The sequence below is a fragment of the Entelurus aequoreus genome, linkage group LG01 (genome assembly GCF_033978785.1).
Source record: "Entelurus aequoreus isolate RoL-2023_Sb linkage group LG01, RoL_Eaeq_v1.1, whole genome shotgun sequence".
NCBI lineage: Eukaryota > Metazoa > Chordata > Actinopteri > Syngnathiformes > Syngnathidae > Entelurus > Entelurus aequoreus.
The window spans coordinates 62,561,275-62,584,297 of record NC_084731.1 but is presented as its reverse complement, the minus strand read 5'-3'; the positions used below and the strand labels follow the sequence as shown (position 1 = coordinate 62,584,297).

The following is a 23,023-nucleotide window of genomic DNA, read 5'->3' as shown; positions in this document are numbered from 1 at the left end:
CTGCTACAGTTGCTTAGCAACATAGCCTGCTACATTTGCTTAGCAACATAGCCTGCTACAGTTGCTTAGTAACATAACTTTCTACAGTTGCTTAGCAACATAGCCTGCTACAGTTGCTTAGTAACATAACTTTCTACAGTTGCTTAGCAACATAGCCTGCTACAGTTGCTTAGCAAGATAGCCTGCTACAGTTGCTTAGTAACATAACCTTCTACAGTTGGTTAGCAACATAGCCTGCTACAGTTGCTTAGCAACGTAACCTGCTACAGTTGCTTAGTAATATAACCTTCTACAGTTGGTTAGCAACATAACCTGCTACAGTTACTTAGCAACATAGCCTGCTACAGTTGCTTAGCAAGATAGCCTGCTACAGTTGCTTAATAACATAACCTGCTACTGTTGCTTAGCAACATAGCCTTTTTTTATTTTTTTATTTTGACATTTTTATTTTTATTTTTTATTTTTTTATTAATCAATCCAACAAAACAATACACAGCAATACCATAACAATGCAATCCAATTCCAAAACCAAACCCGACCCAGCAACACTCACAACTGCAATAAACAGAGCAATTGAGAGGACACACAAACACGACACAGAACAAACCAAAAGTAGTGAAACAAAAATGAATATTATCAACAACAGTATCAATATTAGTTACAATTTCAACATAGCAGTGATTAAAAATCCCTCATTGACATTATCATTAGACATTTATAAAAAAATGAACAATAGTGTCACAGTGGCTTACACTTGCATCGCATCTCATAAGCTTGACAACACACTGTGTCCAATATTGTCACAAAGATAAAATAAGTCATATTTTTGGTTCATTTAATAGTTAAAACAAATTTACATTATTGCAATCAGTTGATAAAACATTGTCCTTTACAATTATAAAAGCTTTTTCCAAAAATCTACTACTCTGCTTGCATGTCAGCAGACTGGGGTAGATCCTGCTGAAATCCTATGTATTGAATGAATAGAGAATCCTTTTGAATCAGGAAAAAATCGTTTTTGAATCAAGAATCGTGTTGAATTGAAAAAAAAAATCGATTTTGAATCGAATCGTGACCCCAAGAATCGATATTGAATCGAATCGTGGGACACCCAAAGATTCGCAGCCCTACCTGCTACAGTTGCTTGGCAACATAGCCTGCTGCAGTTAATTAGCAACATAACCTGCTACAGTTAATTAGCAACATAACCTGCTACAGTTAATTAGCAACATAGCCTGCTACAGTTGCTTAGCAACAAAACCTGCTACTGTTGCTTAGCAACATAGCCTGCTACAGTTGCTTAGCAACATAACCTGCTACAGTTGCTTAGCAACATAGCCTGCTACATCTGCTGAAAATGATGGAAAGCGCCATTCGACTTAGCAAATGGAAATGGCGCTATGGTCATTGTTGGATTTGCCACAAAACACATTTGAAGGTATTCAACACTCTACTGCCATCTGGTGGCTAAAGTGGATAGTGCACGCCTTAATTTGTCACGTTTCATGTGTCAGGTAAACTATGACGAATAGGGCCCTTTCTACAGTAAATGGAAAAACAGTAGCATATTTTCTTTACGGTAAAAAAAAACTAACAAACTGGCAGCTCAGTTATCAGACATTAAAACCAAAAACAGAATGACTGTTTTTCTATTTACTGTAATAAACACCTTACATTCTACTGTAGAATTCTGGCAACTAGGTTGCCAATTTTCTTCCCTGGTCCTGTTTATAAAAAAAACACTGTATGTTTGTAAAGAAAACAAAACAACAACTTGTAAACAACACTGTATATTTGTAAACAGCATTTGTAAACAACACTGTATATCTGTAAACAGCATTTGTAAACAACACTGTATATTTGTAAACAACACTTGTTAACAACGCTTGTAAACAACACTGTATATTTGTAAACAACACCTGTTAACAACACATGTAAACAACGCTTGTAAACAACACTATATTTGTAATCAACACTTGTAAACAATGCTTGTAAACAACACAGTATGTTTGTAAACAGCACTTGTTAACAACACTGTATATTTGCAAACAACACTTGTAAACAACACTGTATATTTGTAAACAACACTTGTAAACAATGCTTGTAAACAACACTGTATGTTTGTAAACAACACTTGTAACAACACTTGTAAACAACAATGTATGTTTGTAAACAACACTTGTAAACAACACTGTATATTTGTAAACAACACTCATTAACAACACTCGTAAACAACGCTTGTAAACAACACTGTATGTTTGTAAACAACACTTGCAAACAACACTGTATTTTTGTAAACAACACTTGTTAACAACACTTGTAAACAACGCTTGTAAACAACATTGTATGTTTGTAATCAACACTTGTAAACAACACTGTATGTTTGTAATCAACACTTGTAATCAACACTTGTAAACAACACTGTATGTTTGTAAACAACACTTGTTAACAACACTTGTAAACAACATTGTATATTTGTAAACACCTGTAAACAACACTGTATATTTGTAAACAGTACTTGTAAACAACACTGTATATTTGTAAACAACACTTGTTGAATACACATGTAAACAACACTGTATATTTGTAAACAACACTTGTTAACAACACTTGTAAACAACGCTTGAAAACAACACTTGTTAGCAACACTTATAAACAATGCTGGTAAACAACACTGTATGTTTGTAAGCAACACTTGTAAACAACGCTTGTAAACAGCACTGTATGTTTGTAAACAACACTTGTTAACAACACATACAAACAACACTTGTAAATAACACTGGTGTATGTTTGTAAACAACACTTGTTAACAAAACTTGTAAACAACTCTGTATGTTTGTAATCAACACTTGTAATCAACACTTGTTAACAACACTGTATGTTTATAAACAACACTTGTTAACAACACTTGTAAACAACACTGTATATTTGTAAACAAGACTGTATATTTGTAAACAACACTTGTTAACAACACTTGTAAACAACACTGTATGTTTGTAAACAACATTTGTAAACAAAGCTTGTAAACAACACTGTATGTTTGTAATCAACACTTGTAAACAACACTGTATGTTTGTAAACAACACTTGTTAACAACACTTGTAAACAACTCTGTATGGTTATAATCAACACTTGTAATCAACACTTGTAAACAACACTGTATGTGTATAAACAACACTTGTTAACAACACTTGTAAACAACACTGTGTATTTGTAAACAACACTGTATATTTGTAAATAACACTTGTTAACAACACTTGTAAACAAGACTGTATGTTTGTAAACAACACTTGTAAACAACGCTTGTAAACAACACTATATGTTTGTAATCAACACTTGTAAACAACACTGTATGTTTGTAAGCAACACTTGTAATCAACACTTGTAAACAACACTATGTTTGTAAACAACACTTGTTAACAACCCTTGTAAACAACACTGTATATTTGTAAACAAGACTGTATATTTGTAAACACTGTATGTTTGTAATCAACACTTGTAAACAACACTGTATGTTTGTAATCAACACTTGTAATCAACACTTGTAAACAACACTGTATGTTTGTAAACAACACTTGTTAACAACACTTGTAAACAGCACTGTATATTTGTAAACAACACTTGTAAATAACACTGTATATTTGCGAACACCACTTGTAAACAACACTGTATATTTGTAAACAACACTTGTAAATAACACTGTATATTTGCGAACACCACTTGTAAACAACACTGTATATTTCTAAACAACACTCATTAACAACACTTGTAAACAGCGCTTGTAAACAACACTGTATGTTTGTAAACAACACTTGTAAACAACACTGTATGTTTGTAAACAACACTTGTTAACAACACTTGTTAACAACACTTGTAAACAACGCTTGTAAACAACACTGTATGTTTGTAATCAACACTTGTAATCAACACTTGTAAACAACACTGTATGTTTGTAAACAACACTTGTTAACAACACTTGTAAACAACATTGTATATTTGCAAACAATACTTGTAAACAACACTGTATATTTGTAAACAGCACTTGTAAACAACACTGTATATTTGTAAACAACACTTGTTAACAACACTTGTAAACAACACTTGTAAACAACACTGTATGTTTGTAAACAACACTTTTTAACAACACTTGTAAATAATACTGTATATTTTACAGTACAATTCCGGTGTCTGAGTTGCCAGTTTTTTACTGTAAAGTCTACAAAAAATGATGACAGTGTATGTAAAAGTGGATATAATAATGACATCATTGTAATGACATATTATTGGCTGTTACAAGCGGCCCCTGAGGGAAACAGTTTGGACTTCCTGTAATTAGAACAATGAACATCAATACTTTGACCTTTCCTACACACTGAAAGTGAAAGCACTTTGATACTGACTTGCTTTGACAAAGGTTGAAACTAGTTTTGCATCTACTTAAATACAAATATTTGTTATTATTAGTATCAACATTTCAGCCTTTTCTCGTGACATTATGCCTTTTTGTTCTATTATTTCATTTTACTGCTTTGTGTGCGTACTTAACTGACTTTTATTTCCACCAGCCAATCAAAACGAGGCGTTAACGGCGTGTTTTATGCAGCGTTAGCAAACAACAACATCAGGGTTAGCACATTTGTTACATTTGTACAAGGTCTACTAAAAGTGGTGTCAAAAAGTGAATACATGAAAAAAAATAATGTATTACAGTGGGACCTCAACTTAAGAGTGTCCTAACTTACAAGAGTTTTGAGATAAGAGCTAATTGTTGTTATCTTGAAGTTGCTAGCAAAACTTACAAACATCACCGTCATTAGTTGGTGCAGTAAATGTCACAGTGAAGATTCACCCGCTCTTATTCGCTAGCCTTAGTTTATAGTTAGCGTTAGCTTACAGTTAGCATTAGCTTATAGCTAACATTAGCTTGTAGCTAGCGTTAGCTTGTAGCTAGAGATGGACGTAACTTTGTTTTCCAAGCCTGGGAAGTAAGAAAGGGTGCGTGAAGGACAGTGCTGAGAACCAGAAGTGTATGATCATTGAATTAAAGAAATGAATCATCAAAAACATGGCCGAGCATCTTGGTGAAGCAATTTAAGCGTATGACTACAAGAAGTATATTATATGTATCCAAGTGTATACTGCAGCAGAATGTTAAAATCATATCTAAATGGCGGACATTTATCCATGAACATATGGAAAAGCTGCTGATGGTGTGTTTGTCAGAGAAGCAGCTGGAAGAAGGTACTGTAGAGATCCTCTCTCCAAAGAAAATGTACATTATTAATACATTACTTCATAAAAATATTGTTTTTGTTAGTAGTTTTTTCTTTTGTACTTTTGTATACAATATTCATACTCGCCAACCTTGAGACCTCCGAATTCGGGAGATTGGGGGGTTGGGGGGTTGGGGGGTGTGCGGGGTCGGGGGTGGTTAAGGGGGAGGAGTATATTTATAGCTAGAATTCACTGAAATTAAAGTATTTCTTATATATATATATATATATATATATATATATATATATATATATATATATATATATATATATATATATATATATATATATATATATATATATTAGATATATATATTAGGGCTGTAAAGTCTTTGGGTGTCCCACGATTCGATTCAATATCGATTCTTGGGGTCACGATTCGATTCAAAATCGATTTTTTTTTTCAATTCAACACGATTCTCGATTCAAAAACGTTTTTTTTCCCGATTAAAAACGATTCTCTATTCTTTCAATACATAGGATTTCAGCAGGATCTACCCCAGTCTGCTGACATGCAAGCAGAGTAGTAGATTTTTGTAAAAAGCTTTTATAATTGTAAACGGACAATGTTTTATCAACTGATTGCAATAATGTAAATTTGTTTTAACTATTTAATGAACCAAAAATATGACTTATTTTATCTTTGTGAAAATATTGGACACAGTGTGTTGTCAAGCTTATGAGATGCGATGCAAGTGTAAGCCACTGTGACACTATTGTTCATTTTTTTTTATTTTTTATAAATGTCTAATGATAATGTCAATGAGGGATTTTTAATCACTGCTATTTTGAAATTGTAACTAATATTGATACTGTTGTTGATAATCATTTTTGTTTCACTACTTTTGGTTTGTTCTGTGTCGTGTTTGTGTCTCCTCTCAATTGCTCTGTTTATTGCAGTTGTGAGTGTTGCTGGGTCGGGTTTGGTTTTGGAATTGGATTGCATTGTTATGGTATTGCTGTGTATTGTTTTGTTGGATTTATTAATTTAAAAAAAAAAAAATTAAATAATTTTTTTTTTTTTAAATCGTTTTTTTAAGAATGAGAACCGATTCTGAATCGCACAACGTGAGAATCGCGATTCGAATTTGAATCGATTTTTTCCCACACCCCTAATATATATATATATATATATATATATATATATATATATATATACATATATATATATATATATATATATATATATATATATATATATATATATATATATATATATATATATATATATATATATATATATATATATCTATGTATGTATATATATATATATATATATATATATATATATATACATATATATATATATATATTAGAGTACAGTAATGAAAACACAGTTGTTCTACTAACTGTACTGTACTTGCTGCTTACTTTAAAAAAAAAAAAACACTTACCTTTCACTATTTGAGTAGCTTTTGTTCTGCCATTTAAGTACAAGCGAGCGATCTCTGAATCCAGGAACATATCCTTCACGGATTTGTTGAAAACATCCGCAAATGAGAACGGAATGTTGCTTGCAAGGTGGCCCATAATACTGCGTTGCCGCCCCCTTGTGCTTCTCTGACCGTTCATGAGTGACTATATCCATTCGGCCACCGTGTTATGGGTTATAGATAAACCTATGGATAAAGGAGACATATATAATAGTCTCCTTTTCAGGTGAGAGGACGCTTCAGGCAGTGCCTTTAAGGCACGCCCCCAATATTGTTTGTCCGGCTGGGAATTTTGGATATTACAACTCGCCGTAGTTTTGAAGCAATGCATGATGGGAATCCGGATGTTGTGTGTCAGTGTATTAACGTGCCGGCTGGAATAAACATACGCTGAGAAATAGCTCTGTGCCTGCCTGCTTTATGGGTTATAGATAAACCTATGGATAACGGAGACTTGTATAATAGTCTCCTCTTCAGGTGAGAGACGACGCTAAAGGCAGTGCCTTTAAGGCACGCCCCCAATATAATTGTCCGGCTGGAAATCGGGAGACTTTCGGGAGAATGGTTGTCCCGGGAGATTTTCGGGAGAGGCACTGAAATTCGGGAGTCTCCCGGAAAATTCGGGAGGGTTGGCAAGTATGACAATATTTACCATCTAAAAGTGAGTTTTTCTTTATTAAAGGCATTTTACAAGTTAAAATGGTGTATTTAAGGGGGCGAGCACCAATGAAACCGACTTCAATCCATTTCAGTGTCTACGTTGATTTAGAATACAAGTGTTTCAAGTTAAGAGTTCTGCAACAGAACGAATTAAGCTGCTAAATTGAGGTGCTAGTGTATAAACATAACCAACATTTTGATAAAAACAATAACAAATAGTTCATATGCCCTGCCTGGGATTTGAACTGGAGCATTTCCAGTTGAGCTTTGCAGCCCAAACCTTCTCCATGAATGAAGAAACCCTGAGGTCGGGTTTCAGCTTCCGATTGGGTCTACAGTGTTCCAAACCACATGTAGGGTTTCAAACTAGGGTTAGGGTTTCAAATTAGAGTTAGGGCTTCGAGTTAGGGGTTTAAATTAGGGTTAGGGTTTCAAACTAGGGTTACAATATCAAGTTAGGGGTTTGAATTAGGGTTAGGGTTTCAAACTAGGTTTAGGGCTTCGAGTTAGGGATTTAAATTAGGGTTAGGGTTTCAAACTAGGGTTACAATAACAAATTTAAGGTTTCAAATAAGGGTTATGATTTCAAGTTATGGGTTTAATTTAGGGTTAGGATTTCAAACTAGAGTTAGGGCTTCGAGTTAGGGGTTTAAATTAGGGTTAGGGTTTCAAACTAGAGTTAGGGCTTCAAATTAGAGGTTTAAATTAGGGGTCGGGTTTCAAACTAGGGTTACAATATCAAGTTAGGGTTTCAAACGAGGGTTTTGATTTCAAGTTAGGGGTTTAATTTAGGGTTCGAGTTTCAAACTAGAGTTAGGGCTTCAATTTAGGGGTTTAAATTAGGGTTAGGGTTTCAAACGAGGGTTATGATTTCAAGTTAGGGGTTTAATTTAGGGTTAGGATTTCAAACTGGAGTTAGGGCTTCGAGTTAGGAGTTTAAATTAGGGTTAGGGTTTCAAAATAGGGTTACAATTAGGGTTGGGCGATATAGCGATATACTCGATATATCGCGGGTTTGACTCTGTGCGATATAGAAAATGACTATATCGTGATATTCGAGTATACGTTCTCACACAGTTGCTTTTAGCTGCGGGCATTACACTACAGGCGTTTCTCACTCTTTCCTGTCTCTCCTTCTCACAGAGACTTAAACAAGCGCACCTTCTTACATACGTCACATACGTATACGCCCTCGCTGAGCAGAGAGGTAGCAGCATGGCTAAAGTTAGCTGTGGTGCGAGTGGTAATACGAGGGAAAGAAGGTGCAAATCTGGTAACAAATGAAGGAAGAATTAATTCCCAAGAAAAACAGCAGGGGGTCCATCGTCTGGTGGTGGTTTGGCTTCAAGCAGGAATATGTCGAACAGACAACCGTAATTTGTCAAGTGTGGGGCGAAAGCATTGCTACAAAAAGTAGCATTACTGCTAATATGTAGCATCATTTGAAAAGTCACCTGCTAGAGAATGAAGAGTGTTTGAAACTCCGCATGTCAACATCTCCGTTCGGTGCCACACCAACAAAATGCAGAGCAACCATTTCCACATCAACACCGTATGAAAAAACTAGTCCACGACATAAGGAGATAACATCCGCCGGAACCTACCACATAGCGAAGGACATACACTATTTGATTTCCTATTATGCAGCTCATTTTTATTTGACAGTTGTTGAAATATCTTGTGTGACATCATGCACAAAAGTGCACTTTATTTGTTTTAAACTATTTGTAGTGGCGTTCTGTACAAAAAGTGCACTTTAATTTAGTGTTGTTTTGATATGTCATCTTAGTGACATCATGCACAAAAGTGCACTAATAGCTTGTTTTAAAATGTCTCTGACAATCTTGCACGTTCTGTTTTGGAAATGACATGAATGTTTGTGCCACTGCTTAATAACTGGTTAATAAATACAGTTTTGGTAAATCGACTTAGTTGTGATTTTCCTCTCTGCATGAAAGTTTAAAATGAGCATATATTAATGCAGTATGAAGAAGAATGTTTTAATGTAGACACATAGAATCATCATACTGCTGTGATTATATGCATCAAGTGTTCATTCAAGGCTAAGGCAAAATATCGAGATATATATCGTGTATCGCGATATGGCCTAAAAATATCGAGATATTTAAAAAAGGCCATATCGCCCAGCCCTAGTTACAATATTAATTTAAGGTTTCAAATAAGGGTTATGATTTCAAGTTAGGGGTTTAATTTAGGGTTAGGATTTCAAACTAGAGTTAGGGCTTCAAATTAGGGGTTTAAATTAGGGTTCGGGTTTCAAACTAGGGTTACGATATCAAGTTAGGGTTTCAAACGAGGGTTATGATTTCAAGTTAGGGGTTTAATTTAGGGTTACAGTTTCAAACTAGAGTTAGGGCTTCAAATTAGGGGTTTAAATTAGGTTTAGGGTTTCAAACTAGGGTTAAAATATCAAGTTAGGGGTTTGAAACTGGGTTAGGGTTTCAAACTAGGGTTAGGGCTTCAAGTTAGGGGTTTAAATTAGAGTTCGGGTTTCTAACTAGGGTTATGATTTAAAGTTAGGGGTTTAATTTAGGGTTAGGGTTTCAAACTAGAGTTAAGACTTCGAGCTAGGGGTTTAAATTAGAGTTAGGGTTTCAAAATAGGGTTACAATATCAATTTAAGGGTTAAGATTTCAAGTTAGGGGTTTAATTTAGGGTTAGGATTTCAAACTGGAGTTAGGGCTTCGAATTAGGGTTTAAATTAGGGTTAGGGTTTCAAACTAGAGTTAGGGCTTCAAATTAAGGGTTTAAATTAGGGTTCGGGTTTCAAACTAGGGTTACGATATCAAGTTAGGGTTTCAAATAAGGGTTATGATTTCAAGTTAGGGGTTTAATTTAGGGTTAGAGTTTCAAACTAGAGTTAGGCCTTCAAGTTAGGGGTTTAAATTAGGGTTAGGTTTCCAAACTAGAGTTACGGCTTCAAATTAGGGGTTTAAATTAGGGTTCAGGTTTCAAACTGGGGTTATGATTTCAAGTTAGGGGTTTAATTTAGGGTTAGGGTTTCAAACTAGAATTAGGACTTCAAATTAGGGTTCGGGTTTCAAACTAGGGTTATGATATTAAGTTAGGGTTTCAAACGAGGGTTATGATTTCAAGTTAGGGGTTTAATTTAGGGTTAGAGTTTCAATTTAAAGTTAGGGCTTCGAGCTAGGGGTTTGAATTAGGGTTAGGGTTTCAAACTGGAATTTGGGTTTCAAATTAGGGTTCGAGTTTCAAACCAGGGTTACGATATCAAGTTAAGGTTTCAAACGAGGGTTATGATTTCAAGTTAGGGGTTAAATGTAGGGTTAGAGTTTCAAACTAAAGTTAGGGCTTTGAGTTAGGAGTTAAATTATGGTTAGGGTTTCAAACTAGGGTTACAATATCAATTTAAGGTGTCAAACGAGGGTTATGATTTCAAGTTAGGGGTTTAAATTAGGGTTTCAAACTACCATCATGGCCCCCATCTCTTGATTTGTCCGTCTGTGGCCCTCGGCGGAAACATTTGGGCCACAGTTTCCAAAAACAATTTGAAATGTGGACTCGTCAGCCCACAGGACACTTTTCCACTTTGCATCAGTCCATCTTAGATGAGCTCGGGCCCAGCGAAGCGTTTCTGGGTGTTGTTGATAAATGGCTTTGGCTTTGCATAGTAGAGGTTTAACTTGCACTTACAGATGTAGCGACCAACTGTAGTTACTGACAGTGGTTTTCTGAAGTGTTCCCGAGCCCATGTGGTGATATCCTTTACACACTGATGTCGCTTTTTGATGCAGTACCACCCGAGGGATCGAAGGTCCGTAATATCATCGCTTATGTGCAGTGATTTTTCCAGATTCTCTGAAACTTTTGATAATATTACGGACCGTAGATGGTGAAATCCCTCAATTCCTTGCAATAGCTGGTTGAGAAATGTTGTTCTTAAACTGTTGGACAATTTGCTCACAAATTTGTTGACAAAGTGGTGACCCTCGCCCCATCCTTAATTGTGAATGACTGAGCATTTCATGGAAGCTGCTTTTATACACAATCATGACACCCACCTGTTCCCAATTAGCCTGTTCACCTGTGGGATGTTCCAAATAAGTGTTTGATGAGAATTCCTCAACTTTCTCTCTCTTTTTTGCCACTTGTGCCAGCTTTTCTGAAACATTTTGCAGGCATCAAATTCCAAATGAACTAATATTTGCAAAAAATAACGTTTCTCAGTTCGAACGTTAAATATCTTGTCTTTGCAGTCTATTCAATTGAATATAAGTTGAAAAGGATTTGCAAATCATTGTATTCTGTTTTTATTTACCATTTACACAATGTGCCAACTACACTGGTTGTCAACATCTCACCTCCAGGTTGCTCCTCCTTCTCCGTGACACCCGCAAAGATTCCGGCAAGGCTGCTCTTTCCCACCCCGTGGTCACCGAGCAACATCACCCTGTAGACACAATCCCAGTCGCTCTGTGAGTCCTCGTCCGAGCACCAGTGCGCTCGGTAGTGGAGGGACTTGTCTCCAGGGTGGTAGGACGCAGACTTCCCCAGGGGAGCATGCCTGCGTCGGGGGCCCTGCTGCTCCGGGTCCGGCTGGTAGCTGCCAGCGGGGAGGCGCGCCTGGCAGGGGCTTTGAGGCTGCTGGACCAGGTGGGCGGGACGGATGAGTGTGCTGCCTCGCCGCCGGAGGACGTCCTGGTCTCTGTGGATGTTGTTGTTCATGTTGCTATGGTGACAGCATCGTCTGAGGAGATATTATTATATGATAAGTGTTTGGTGTGGATGTGATAAGTCTTTGGTGTGGGTACATACTTGACAACCTTGAGACCTCCGAATTCGGGAGATTGGGGGAGTGGGGGGTGGGCGGGGCCGGGGGGCGGGTTTAAGGGGGAGTAGTATATTTATAGCTAGAATTCACTGAAATTAAAGTATTTCTTATGTATGTGTATATATATATATATATATATATATATAATAAATGATAAATGGGTTATACTTGTATAGCGCTTTTCTACCTTCAAGGTACTCAAAGCGCTTTGACAGTATTTCCACATTCACCCATTCACACACACACATTCACACACTGATGGCGGGAGCTGCCATGCAAGGCGCTAACCAACAGCCATCAGGAGCAAGGGTGAAGTGTCTTGCCCAAGGACACAACGGACGTGACTAGGATGGTAGAAGGTGGGGATTGAACCCCAGTAACCAGCAACCCTCCTGGCACGGCCACTCTACCAACTTCGCCATATACTGTATATATATATATATATATATATATATATATATATATATATATATATATATATATATATATATATATATATATATATATATATATATATATATATGAGTACAGTAATGAAAACACAGTTGTTCTACTAACTGTACTGTACTTGCTGCTTACTTAAAAAAAACAAAAAACACTTACCTTTCACTATTTGAGTAGCTTTTTGTTCTGCCATTTGAGTACTGGCGAGCGATCTCTGAATCCGGGAACATATCCTTCACGGATTTTTGAAAACATCCGCAAATGAGAACGGAATGTTGCTTGCAAGGTGGCCCATAATACTGCGTTGCCGCCCCCTTGTGCTTCTCTGACCGTTCATGAGTGACTATATCCATTCGGCCACCGTGTTATGGGTTATAGATAAACCTATGGATAAAGGAGACATATATAATAGTCTCCTTTTCAGGTGAGAGGACGCTTCAGGCAGTGCATTTAAGGCACGCCCCCAATATTGTTTGTCCGGCTGGGAATTTTGGATATTACAACTCACCGTAGTTTTGAAGCAATGCATGATGGGAATCCGGATGTTGTGTGTCAGTGTATTAACGTCCCGGCTGGTATAGAGAAATAGCTCCGTGCCTGCCTGCTTTATGGGTTATAGATAAACCTATGGATAACGGAGACTTGTATAATAGTCTCCTTTTCAGGTGAGAGACGACGCTAAAGGCAGTGCCTTTAAGGCACGCCCCCAATATAATTGTCCGGCTGGAAATCGGGAGATTTTCGGGAGAATGGTTGTCCCGGGAGATTTTCGGGAGAGGCACTGAAATTCGGAAGTCTCCTGGAAAATTTGGGAGGGTTGGCAAGTATGTGTGGGTATGATAAGTGTTTGGTGTGGATGTGATAAGTGTTTGGTGTGGGTGTGATAAGTGTTTGGTGGGGATGTGATAAGTGTTTGGTGTGGATATGATAAGTGTTTGGTGTGGATATGATAAGTGTTTGGTGTGGATTTGACAAGTGATTGGTCTGGATGGGATAAGTGTTTGGTGTGGATATTGTAAGTGTTTAGTGTGAATGTGATAAGTGTTTGGTGTGGATCAGGCACGTGCACACATAGGGCCCTATGGGTGCTTGAGCCCCTGCCCTTTTTTGCCTCGTCTTAAAAAGTGCCCCTTGCCTGTGTGTGTGTGTGTTTTTTTTTTTTTTTTTTTTTCTTTAAACAACATTAGTAAATTCCTGTCAGGGATGTAAAAAATTTTTTTTTTAAAAAACAGCGGTACAAAAACTCCACATTTTCTTGTAATACCGGGTTGTTTGAGCCTGCCGCTTCGGCCAGAGAGAGAGAGAGAGGGCGAGTGAGTGAGTAAGTGAGAGGAGAGAGAGCCAACTGCGCCCCTGAGGAGACGTGACAGTGGAGCAACTTGAACCTGTGAGTTATGGTCTAGTCGTTGCCACTTATTCAGAATCTAATATGGGTAATATTTCAGAAAAACGCTGTATTATTCTATTATTCAATGTGTCAGCTTCTGTTTTTGCTGGACGTCGGAGCACGGCGCATCAATTGAGCGCGGCACATCAATTCCGCATAGAGCAGAGCGGATCGTGCGGGACAGGAAGTAGTGTACAAAATACAAAATAAAACACTGGGTTAATTTTCAAAATAAAATGCACTGTGTTTACGGCGGATCACATTTCTCTCACAGTAGAGGTTTAGATATAAAGTTTATTGTGACTTTGCTATTACTGTGTGGGTTAACAAAATAATAATAATAATAATGATAATAATGATAATGATAATAATAACAATAATAATAAGAATAATAATGATAATGATAATAATAATAATTATTATTATTATTATTAATAATAATAATAATTTCAGCATTCTGGGGATATAAGATGTAGGTTATCTGTTAGGAATATTACCATCTCTATTTAAACTTGATTCATGTTGATTATGCCTGCAGCACAATGCCAAAAAAAGAAAGGATACAGAAAAGGAAGGAGAAGGAGTGCCAGGAAGCAGCTAAGGGTAGCAGACCTCTTAATGCATGGCTAAAACCAAGTACTAGCACCAGAATTCAAGAAAGACCACAGACCTCAGAAAGTGTCACACCTGAGAGAGAGGCAGAGACCTTAGAAGCAACACCTGAGAGAGAGGAGGAGGAGAGTGTAGAAGCAACACCTGAGAGAAAAGAGGCTTTAGATGCAACTCCTGACACTGTGCGAATTCTATGGAGGAGAAGAAGAGAAGCTGAAGACAGAGCTCAGAGTTTTCTATGCATCATTCCATGACACTCTCACACTGAAGGGGATCTTAAGAACACCAAGAGACAACAGTGGACATGACATCTTTCCAGCACTGGAAGAAATGATGAAAGCATATGCCACGATTCCAGTGTCCACTACCACAGTAGAGAGGTCTTTTTCTAAACTGAAGCTGGTCAAAAACTCACTCAGAGGCCTATGCACAGAAGAGAGGCTGTCTGATCTCCTTCTCCTCTCCATTGAAAAAGATGTAGTCTTAAATCACAATGATGTGATCAATATCTACGGGGACATGGCCCCCAGAAGGTTGCTGCTTTAAGGCCCCCCGAAGGTTTGGCTACTGATTGTGCACTGATTTCACAGCATTTCATGGAAGCCCTGAATGTACATTGAGGAGCATATTTGGGTATGGGTGGCGCCCATCCTACAGCCCTCTACTGGCCCCTGGTCCATATTGTTGGCCCTGTATTGCGTTTCAGTTGTTTAGTCTGAGCATTAAGTGAGAAAGACCATAAATTACAACTTGATGGTGTTTTCATCAAGTTAAGGGAAGAAGGACAGATTTTCACATTTAAGTTTTTTCCATTTGGGTATTTATTTTTGTATTTTTTTTCAAAGTTCATGTTGCACTGTTCAATGTTCAATATTAAAGTGCTTATCTTTAACAATAAATAGCCTAATAATAAACCAGTGTTTTGTTGCTTTTCATGTCTTCCAAGCCTATGATAATGTGAATTAACTCATTATGACAATAATTTGTTAACACAAAAGAAATGGCAATCACTTTTACCTACAAAGGACACACAGCTAAGTAGTTAGCTTCCTATTAGCAAATGTAATTTTACATTAATTTCCATATTGTGTAAAGGACCTAAAAATAATTTCCTGCCCTTTTCTGACTTTGAGCCCCTGTCCCTCTATAATCATGTGCACATCCCTGGTGTGGATATTGTAAGTGTTTAGTGTGGATGTGATAAGTGTTTGGTGTGGATAATGTAAGTGTTTAGTGTGGATGTGATAAGTGTTTGGTGTGGATAATGTAAGTGTTTAGTGTGGATGTGATATGTGTTTGGTGTGGATATTGTAAGTGTTTAGTGTGGATGTGATAAGTGTTTGGTGTGGATATTGTAAGTGTTTAGTGTGGATGTGATAAGTGTTTGGTGTGGATATGATAAGTGTTTGGTGTGGATATTGTAAGTGTTTAGTGTGGATGTGATAAGTGTTTGGTGTGGATATTGTAAGTGTTTAGTGTGGATGTGATAAGTGTTTGGTGTGGATATTGTAAGTGTTTAGTGTGGATGTGATAAGTGTTTGGTGTGGATAATGTAAGTGTTTAGTGTGGATGTGATAAGTGTTTGGTGTGGATATTGTAAGTGTTTAGTGTGGATGTGATAAGTGTTTGGTGTGGATATTGTAAGTGTTTAGTGTGGATGTGATAAGTGTTTGGTGTGGATATGATAAGTGTTTGGTGTGGATATTGTAAGTGTTTAGTGTGGATGTGATAAGTGTTTGGTGTGGATATTGTAAGTGTTTAGTGTGGATGTGATAAGTGTTTGGTGTGGATATTGTAAGTGTTTAGTGTGGATGTGATAAGTGTTTGGTGTGGATATTGTAAGTGTTTAGTGTGGATGTGATAAGTGTTTGGTGTGGATATTGTAAGTGTTTAATGTGGATGTGATAAGTGTTTGGTGTGGATATTGTAAGTGTTTAGTGTGGATGTGATAAGTGTTTGGTGTGGATATGATAAGTGTTTGGTGTGGATATTGTAAGTGTTTAGTGTGGATGTGATAAGTGTTTGGTGTGGATATTGTAAGTGTTTAGTGTGGATGTGATAAGTGTTTGGTGTGGATATTGTAAGTGTTTAGTGTGGATGTGATAAGTGTTTGGTGTGGATATTGTAAGTGTTTAGTGTGGATGTGATAAGTGTTTGGTGTGGATATTGTAAGTGTTTAGTGTGGATGTGATAAGTGTTTGGTGTGAATATTGTAAGTGTTTAGTGTGGATGTGATAAGTGTTTGGTGTGGATATGATAAGTGTTTGGTGTGGATATTGTAAGTGTTTGGTGTGGATATGATAAGTGTTTGGTGTGGATATTGTAAGTGTTTAGTGTGGATGTGATAAGTGTTTGGTGTGGATGTTGTAAGTGTCTAGTGTGGATGTGATAAGTGTTTGGTGTGGATATTGTAAGTGTTTAGTGTGGATGTGATAAGTGTTTGGTGTGGATATGATAAGTGTTTGGTGTGGATGTGATAAGTGTTTGGTGTGGATGTGATAAGTGTTTGGTGTGGATGTGATAAGTGTTTGGTGTGGATGTGATAAGTGTTTGGTGTGGATTTGATAAGTGTTTGGTGTGGATGTGATAAGTGTTTGGTGTGGATATTGTAAGTGTTTAGTGTGGATGTGATAAGTGTTTGGTGTGGATATTGTAAGTGTTTAGTGTGAATGTGATAAGTGTTTGGTGTGGATATTGTAAGTGTTTAGTGTGGATACGATAAGTGTTTGGTGTGGATATGATAAGTGTTTGGTGTGGATATTGTAAGTGTTTAATGTGGATGTGATAAGTGTTTGGTGTGGATATTGTAAGTGTTTAGTGTGGATGTGATAAGTGTTTGGTGTGGATATTGTAAGTGTTTAGTGTGGATGTGATAAGTGTTTGGTGTGGATATTGTAAGTGTTTAGTGTGGATGTGATAAGTGTTTTGTGTGGATATTGTAAGTGTTTAGTGTGGATGTGATAAGTGTTTGGTGTGGATATTGTAAGTGTTTAGTGTGGATGTGATAAGTGTTTGGTGTGGATATGATAAGTGTTTGGTGTGGATATTGTAAGTGTTTAGTGTGGATGTGATAAGTGTTTGGTGTGGATATTGTAAGTGTTTAGTGTGGATGTGATAAGTGTTTGGTGTGGATATTGTAAGTGTTTAGTGTGGATGTGATAAGTGTTTGGTGTGGATATTGTAAGTGTTTAGTGTGGATGTGATAAGTGTTTGGTGTGGATATTGTAAGTGTTTAGTGTGGATGTGATAAGTGTTTGGTGTGAATATTGTAAGTGTTTAGAGTGGATGTGATAAGTGTTTGGTGTGGATATGATAAGTGTTTGGTGTGGATATTGTAAGTGTTTGGTGTGGATATGATAAGTGTTTGGTGTGGATATTGTAAGTGTTTAGTGTGGATGTGATAAGTGTTTGGTGTGGATATGATAAGTGTTTGGTGTGGATGTGATAAGTGTTTGGTGTGGATGTGATAAGTGTTTGGTGGGGATGTGATAAGTGTGTGCTGTGGATGTGATAAGTGTTTGGTGTGGATGTGATAAGTGTTTGGTGTGGATGTGATAAGTGTTTGGTGTGGATGTGATAAGTGTTTGGTGTGGATGTGATAAGTGATTGGTGTTGATGTGATAAGTGTTTGGTGTGGATATTGTAAGTGTTTAGTGTGGATGTGATAAGTGTTTGGTGTGGATATTGTAAGTGTTTAGTGTGAATGTGATAAGTGTTTGGTGTGGATATTGTAAGTGTTTAGTGTGGATGTGATAAGTGTTTGGTGTGGATGATGTAAGTGTTTGTTGTGGATGTGATAAGTGTTTGGTATGGATGTGATAAGTGTTTGGTGTGGATATGATAAGTGTTTGGCGTGGATGTGATAAGTGTTTGGTGTGGATGTGATAAGTGTTTGATGTGGATGTGACAAGTGTTTGGTGTGGATGTGATAAGTGTTTGGTGTGGATGTGTTAAGTGTTTGGTGTGGATGTTGTAAGCGTTTGGTGTGGATGTGATAAGTGTTTGATGTGGATATGATAAGTGTTTGGTGTGGATGTGATAAGTGTTTGGTATGGATGTGATAAGTGTTTGGTGTGGATATGATAAGTGTTTGGTGTGGATGTGATAAGTGTTTGGTGTGGATGTGATAAGTGTTTGATGTGGATGTGACAAGCGTTTGGTGTGGATGTGATAAGTGTTTGGTGTGGATGTGATAAGTGTTTGGTGTGGATGTGATAAGTTTTTGGTGTGGATGTGATAAGTGTTTGGTGTGGATGTGATAAGTGTTTGGTGTGGATATGATAAGTGTTTGGCGTGCCAAAAAATCTCAGCTGCTGCACAAGACTTCAAAAGTTGCAACACAAAGGTCAAAAGTGACTCACATGCACTTCATGAGTGAGAGTTGACATGTTGCAGAGCATGGACGTCAAGCAAAGCACGTTAAGAACATGACAAAAATACGAAAAGAACAAGACAAGAACACGACAAAAACACAACAAGAACACGACAAGAACAAGAAAAGAACACGACAAGAACATGACAAGAACAGAAAAAGAACACAATAAGAACAAGACAAGAACACGACAAGAACATGACAAGAACACAACAAGAACATGACAAGAACACGACAAGAACACAACAACAAAATAACAAGAACACAACAAGAACATGACAAGAACACGATAAGAACACAACAAGAACACGACAAGAACATGACAAGAACACGACAAGAACACGACAAGAACAAGACAAGAACACAACAAGAACAAAACAAGAACACAAAAAGAACAAGACAGGAACACACCAAGAAGACCACAAGCACAAGACAAGAACACAATAAGAAGACGACAAGAACACAATAAGAACAAGACAAGAACACGACAAGAACAAGACAAGAACACAACAAGAACAAGACGGGAACACGACAAGAACAAGACAAGAACACAGCAAGAACACAACAAGAACAAGACAGGAACACAACAAGAAGACGACAAGAACAAGACAACAAGACAACAAGAAGACGACAAGAACACGACAACAACACGACAACAACAGGAAAAGAACACGACATCAACACGAAAAGAACACGACAAGAACACGACAAGAACAAGACAAGAACAAGACAAGAACAAGACAAGAACGTGACAAGAACGTGACAAGAACACAACAAGAACAAGACAAGAACACGACAAGAACAAGATAAGAACACGACAACAACACGAAAAGAACACGACAAGAACATGACAAGAACAAGACAAGAACAAGACAAGAACAAGACAAGAACAAGACAAGAACACAACAAGAACACAATAAGAACACGACAAGTACACGACAAGAACACGACAAGAACAAGACAAGAACACGACAAGAACACGACAAGAACACGACTAGAACAAGACAAGAACACGACAAGAACACGACTAGAACTCAACAAGAACACGACAAGAACATGACAAGAACATGACAAGAACACGACAAGAACACGACAAGAACCTGACAAGAACATGACAAGAACTCAACAAGAACACGACAAGAACAAGACGAGAACACGACAAGAACACGACAAGAACAAGACAAGAACACGACAAGAACAAGACAAGAACACGACAAGAACACGACTAGAACTCAACAAGAACACGACAAGAACATGACAAGAACACGACAAGAACACGACAAGAACCTGACAAGAACACGACAAGAACACGACAAGAACCTGACAAGAACATGACAAGAACTCAACAAGAACACGACAAGAACATGACAAGAACACGTAAAGAACTCAACAAGAAAACAACAAGAACACAACAAAAACACAACAAGAACACGACAAGAACACAATGAAACACAACAAGAACACGTAAAGAACTCAACAAGAACACAACAAGAACACAAAGTTGACCTGACAGGTGACATCATTATAATAATAATAATAATGACATTCTCACCGACCACGACAAGAAGACGACAAGAAGACGACAAGAAGACGACAAGAAGACGACAAGAAGACGACAAGAACACAACAAGAACACGACAAGAACACAAAAAGAACACGACAAGAACGCATAAATAACTCAAAAAGAACACAACAAGAACACAACAAAAACACAACAAAAACACAACAAGAACACAACAAGAACACAACAAAAACACAACAAGAACACAACAAGAACACAACAAAAACACAACAAGAACACAACAACAACACAACAAAAACACAACAAAAACACAACAAGAACACGACAAGAACACAAAAAGAACACGACAAGAACGCATAAATAACACAACAAGAACACAACAAAAACACAACAAAAACACAACAAGAACACAACAAGAACACAACAAGAACACAATAAGAACACGACAAGTACACGACAAGAACACGACAAGAACAAGACAAGAACACGACAAGAACACGACAAGAACACGACTAGAACAAGACAAAAACACAACAAGAACACAACAAGAACAAGACAAGAACACGACAAGAACACGACAAGAACCTGACAAGAACATGACAAGAACTCAACAAGAACACGACAAGAACAAGACGAGAACACGACAAGAACACGACAAGAACAAGACAAGAACACGACAAGAACAAGACAAGAACACGACAAGAACACGACTAGAACTCAACAAGAACACAACAAGAACATGACAAGAACACGACAAGAACACGACAAGAACCTGACAAGAACATGACAAGAACTCAACAAGAACACGACAAGAACAAGACGAGAACACGACAAGAACACGACAAGAACAAGACAAGAACACGACAAGAACAAGACAAGAACACGACAAGAACACGACTAGAACTCAACAAGAACACGATAAGAACATGACAAGAACACGACAAGAACCTGACAAGAACACGACAAGAACACGACAAGAACATGACTAGAACTCAACAAGAACACGATAAGAACATGACAAGAACACGACAAGAACACGACAAGAACACGACAAGAACACGACAAGAACCTGACAAGAACATGACAAGAACTCAACAAGAACACGACAAGAACATGACAAGAACACGTAAAGAACTCAACAAGAAAACAACAAGAACACAACAAAAACACAACAAGAACACGACAAGAACACAATGAAACACAACAAGAACACGTAAAGAACTCAACAAGAACACAACAAGAACACAAAGTTGACCTGACAGGTGACATCATAATAATAATAATAATGACATTCTCACCTACCACGACAAGAAGACGACAAGAAGACGACGAGAAGACGACAAGAACACAACAAGAACACGACAAGAACACAAAAAGAACACGACAAGAACGCATAAATAACTCAAAAAGAACACAACAAGAACACAACAAAAACACAACAAGAACACAACAAGAACACAACAAAAACACAACAAGAACACAACAAAAACACAACAAAAACACAACAAGAACACGACAAGAACACAAAAAGAACACGACAAGAACGCATAAATAACACAACAAGAACACAACAAAAACACAACAAAAACACAACAAGAACACAACAAGAACACAACAAGAACACAACTGAAACACAACAGGAACACAACATAAAACACAACAAAAACACAATAAGAACACAACACGAACACAACAAAAACACAACAAGAACTCAACAAAAACACAACAACAACACAACAACAACACGTAAAGAACTAAACAAAAACACAACAAGTATCCAAAGTAAATAACTCAACAAGAACACAACTAGAACAAGACAAGAACACGACAAGAACACAAAGTTAAGAACACAAAGTTGGACAACAAGAACACAAAGTAGAGAACACAACAAGAACGCCAAGTCAAGAACACAAAGTTGACCAGACAGGTGACATCATACATTCTCACCTACCTGACAATCCTGCAAAGATGTGTCCCACCTCACCAGACCACACCACTGCCTGCACTGTAGTCGCTGTGTGTGTGTGTGTGTGTGTGTGTGTGTGTGTGTGTGTGTGTATGTGTGTGTGTGTGTGTGTGTGTGTGTGTGTGTGTGTGTGTGTGCGTGCGTGCGTGTGTGTGTGTGTGTGTGTGTGTGAGTGTGTGTGTGTGTGTGTGTGTGCGTGTGTGTGTGTGTGTGTGTGTGTGTGTGTGTGTGTGTGTGTGTGTGTGTGTGTGTGTGTGTGTGTGTGTGTGTGTGTGTGTGTGTGTGTGTGTGACACAACTCCAGCACTCCCGCCCACCCGTCACAGTGACCCGGCAGGACAACAAAGTTCCACAACAGCTTTAAAAATTCAACAGTGGAATCATGGAGATACTAACTGCCTCCCTCCCTCTCTCTCTCTCTCTCTCTCTCTCTCTCTCTCTCTCTCTCTCTCTCTCTCTGTGTGTGTGTGTGTGTGTGTGTGTGTGTGTGTGTGTGTGTGTGTGTGTGTGTGTGTGTGTGTGTGCGTGTGTATGTGTGTGTG

At 37.6% G+C, this 23,023-nt stretch overlaps 1 protein-coding gene across 2 annotated transcripts in view; it reads right to left on the bottom strand.

Moving 5' to 3' along the window:
- rem1 (RAS (RAD and GEM)-like GTP-binding 1) overlaps window positions 1-22,797 on the bottom strand; it is a 57,701-nt gene extending 34,904 nt beyond the window's left edge. The window contains exons 1-2 of one of the 2 annotated variants that reach the window (XM_062055854.1): window positions 22,468-22,797; window positions 11,710-12,095 (exon numbers count right to left, since the gene is read on the bottom strand). In XM_062055854.1, the coding sequence (XP_061911838.1) occupies window positions 11,710-12,073 (364 nt within the window). In that variant the 5' untranslated portion in view covers window positions 12,074-12,095; window positions 22,468-22,797. Of the gene's footprint in view, window positions 1-11,709; window positions 12,096-18,983; window positions 19,487-22,467 lie in introns of those variants that run through there. The other variant, XM_062055846.1, reaches the window with a different exon arrangement.
- Between the last annotated feature and the right edge of the window lie 226 nt (window positions 22,798-23,023).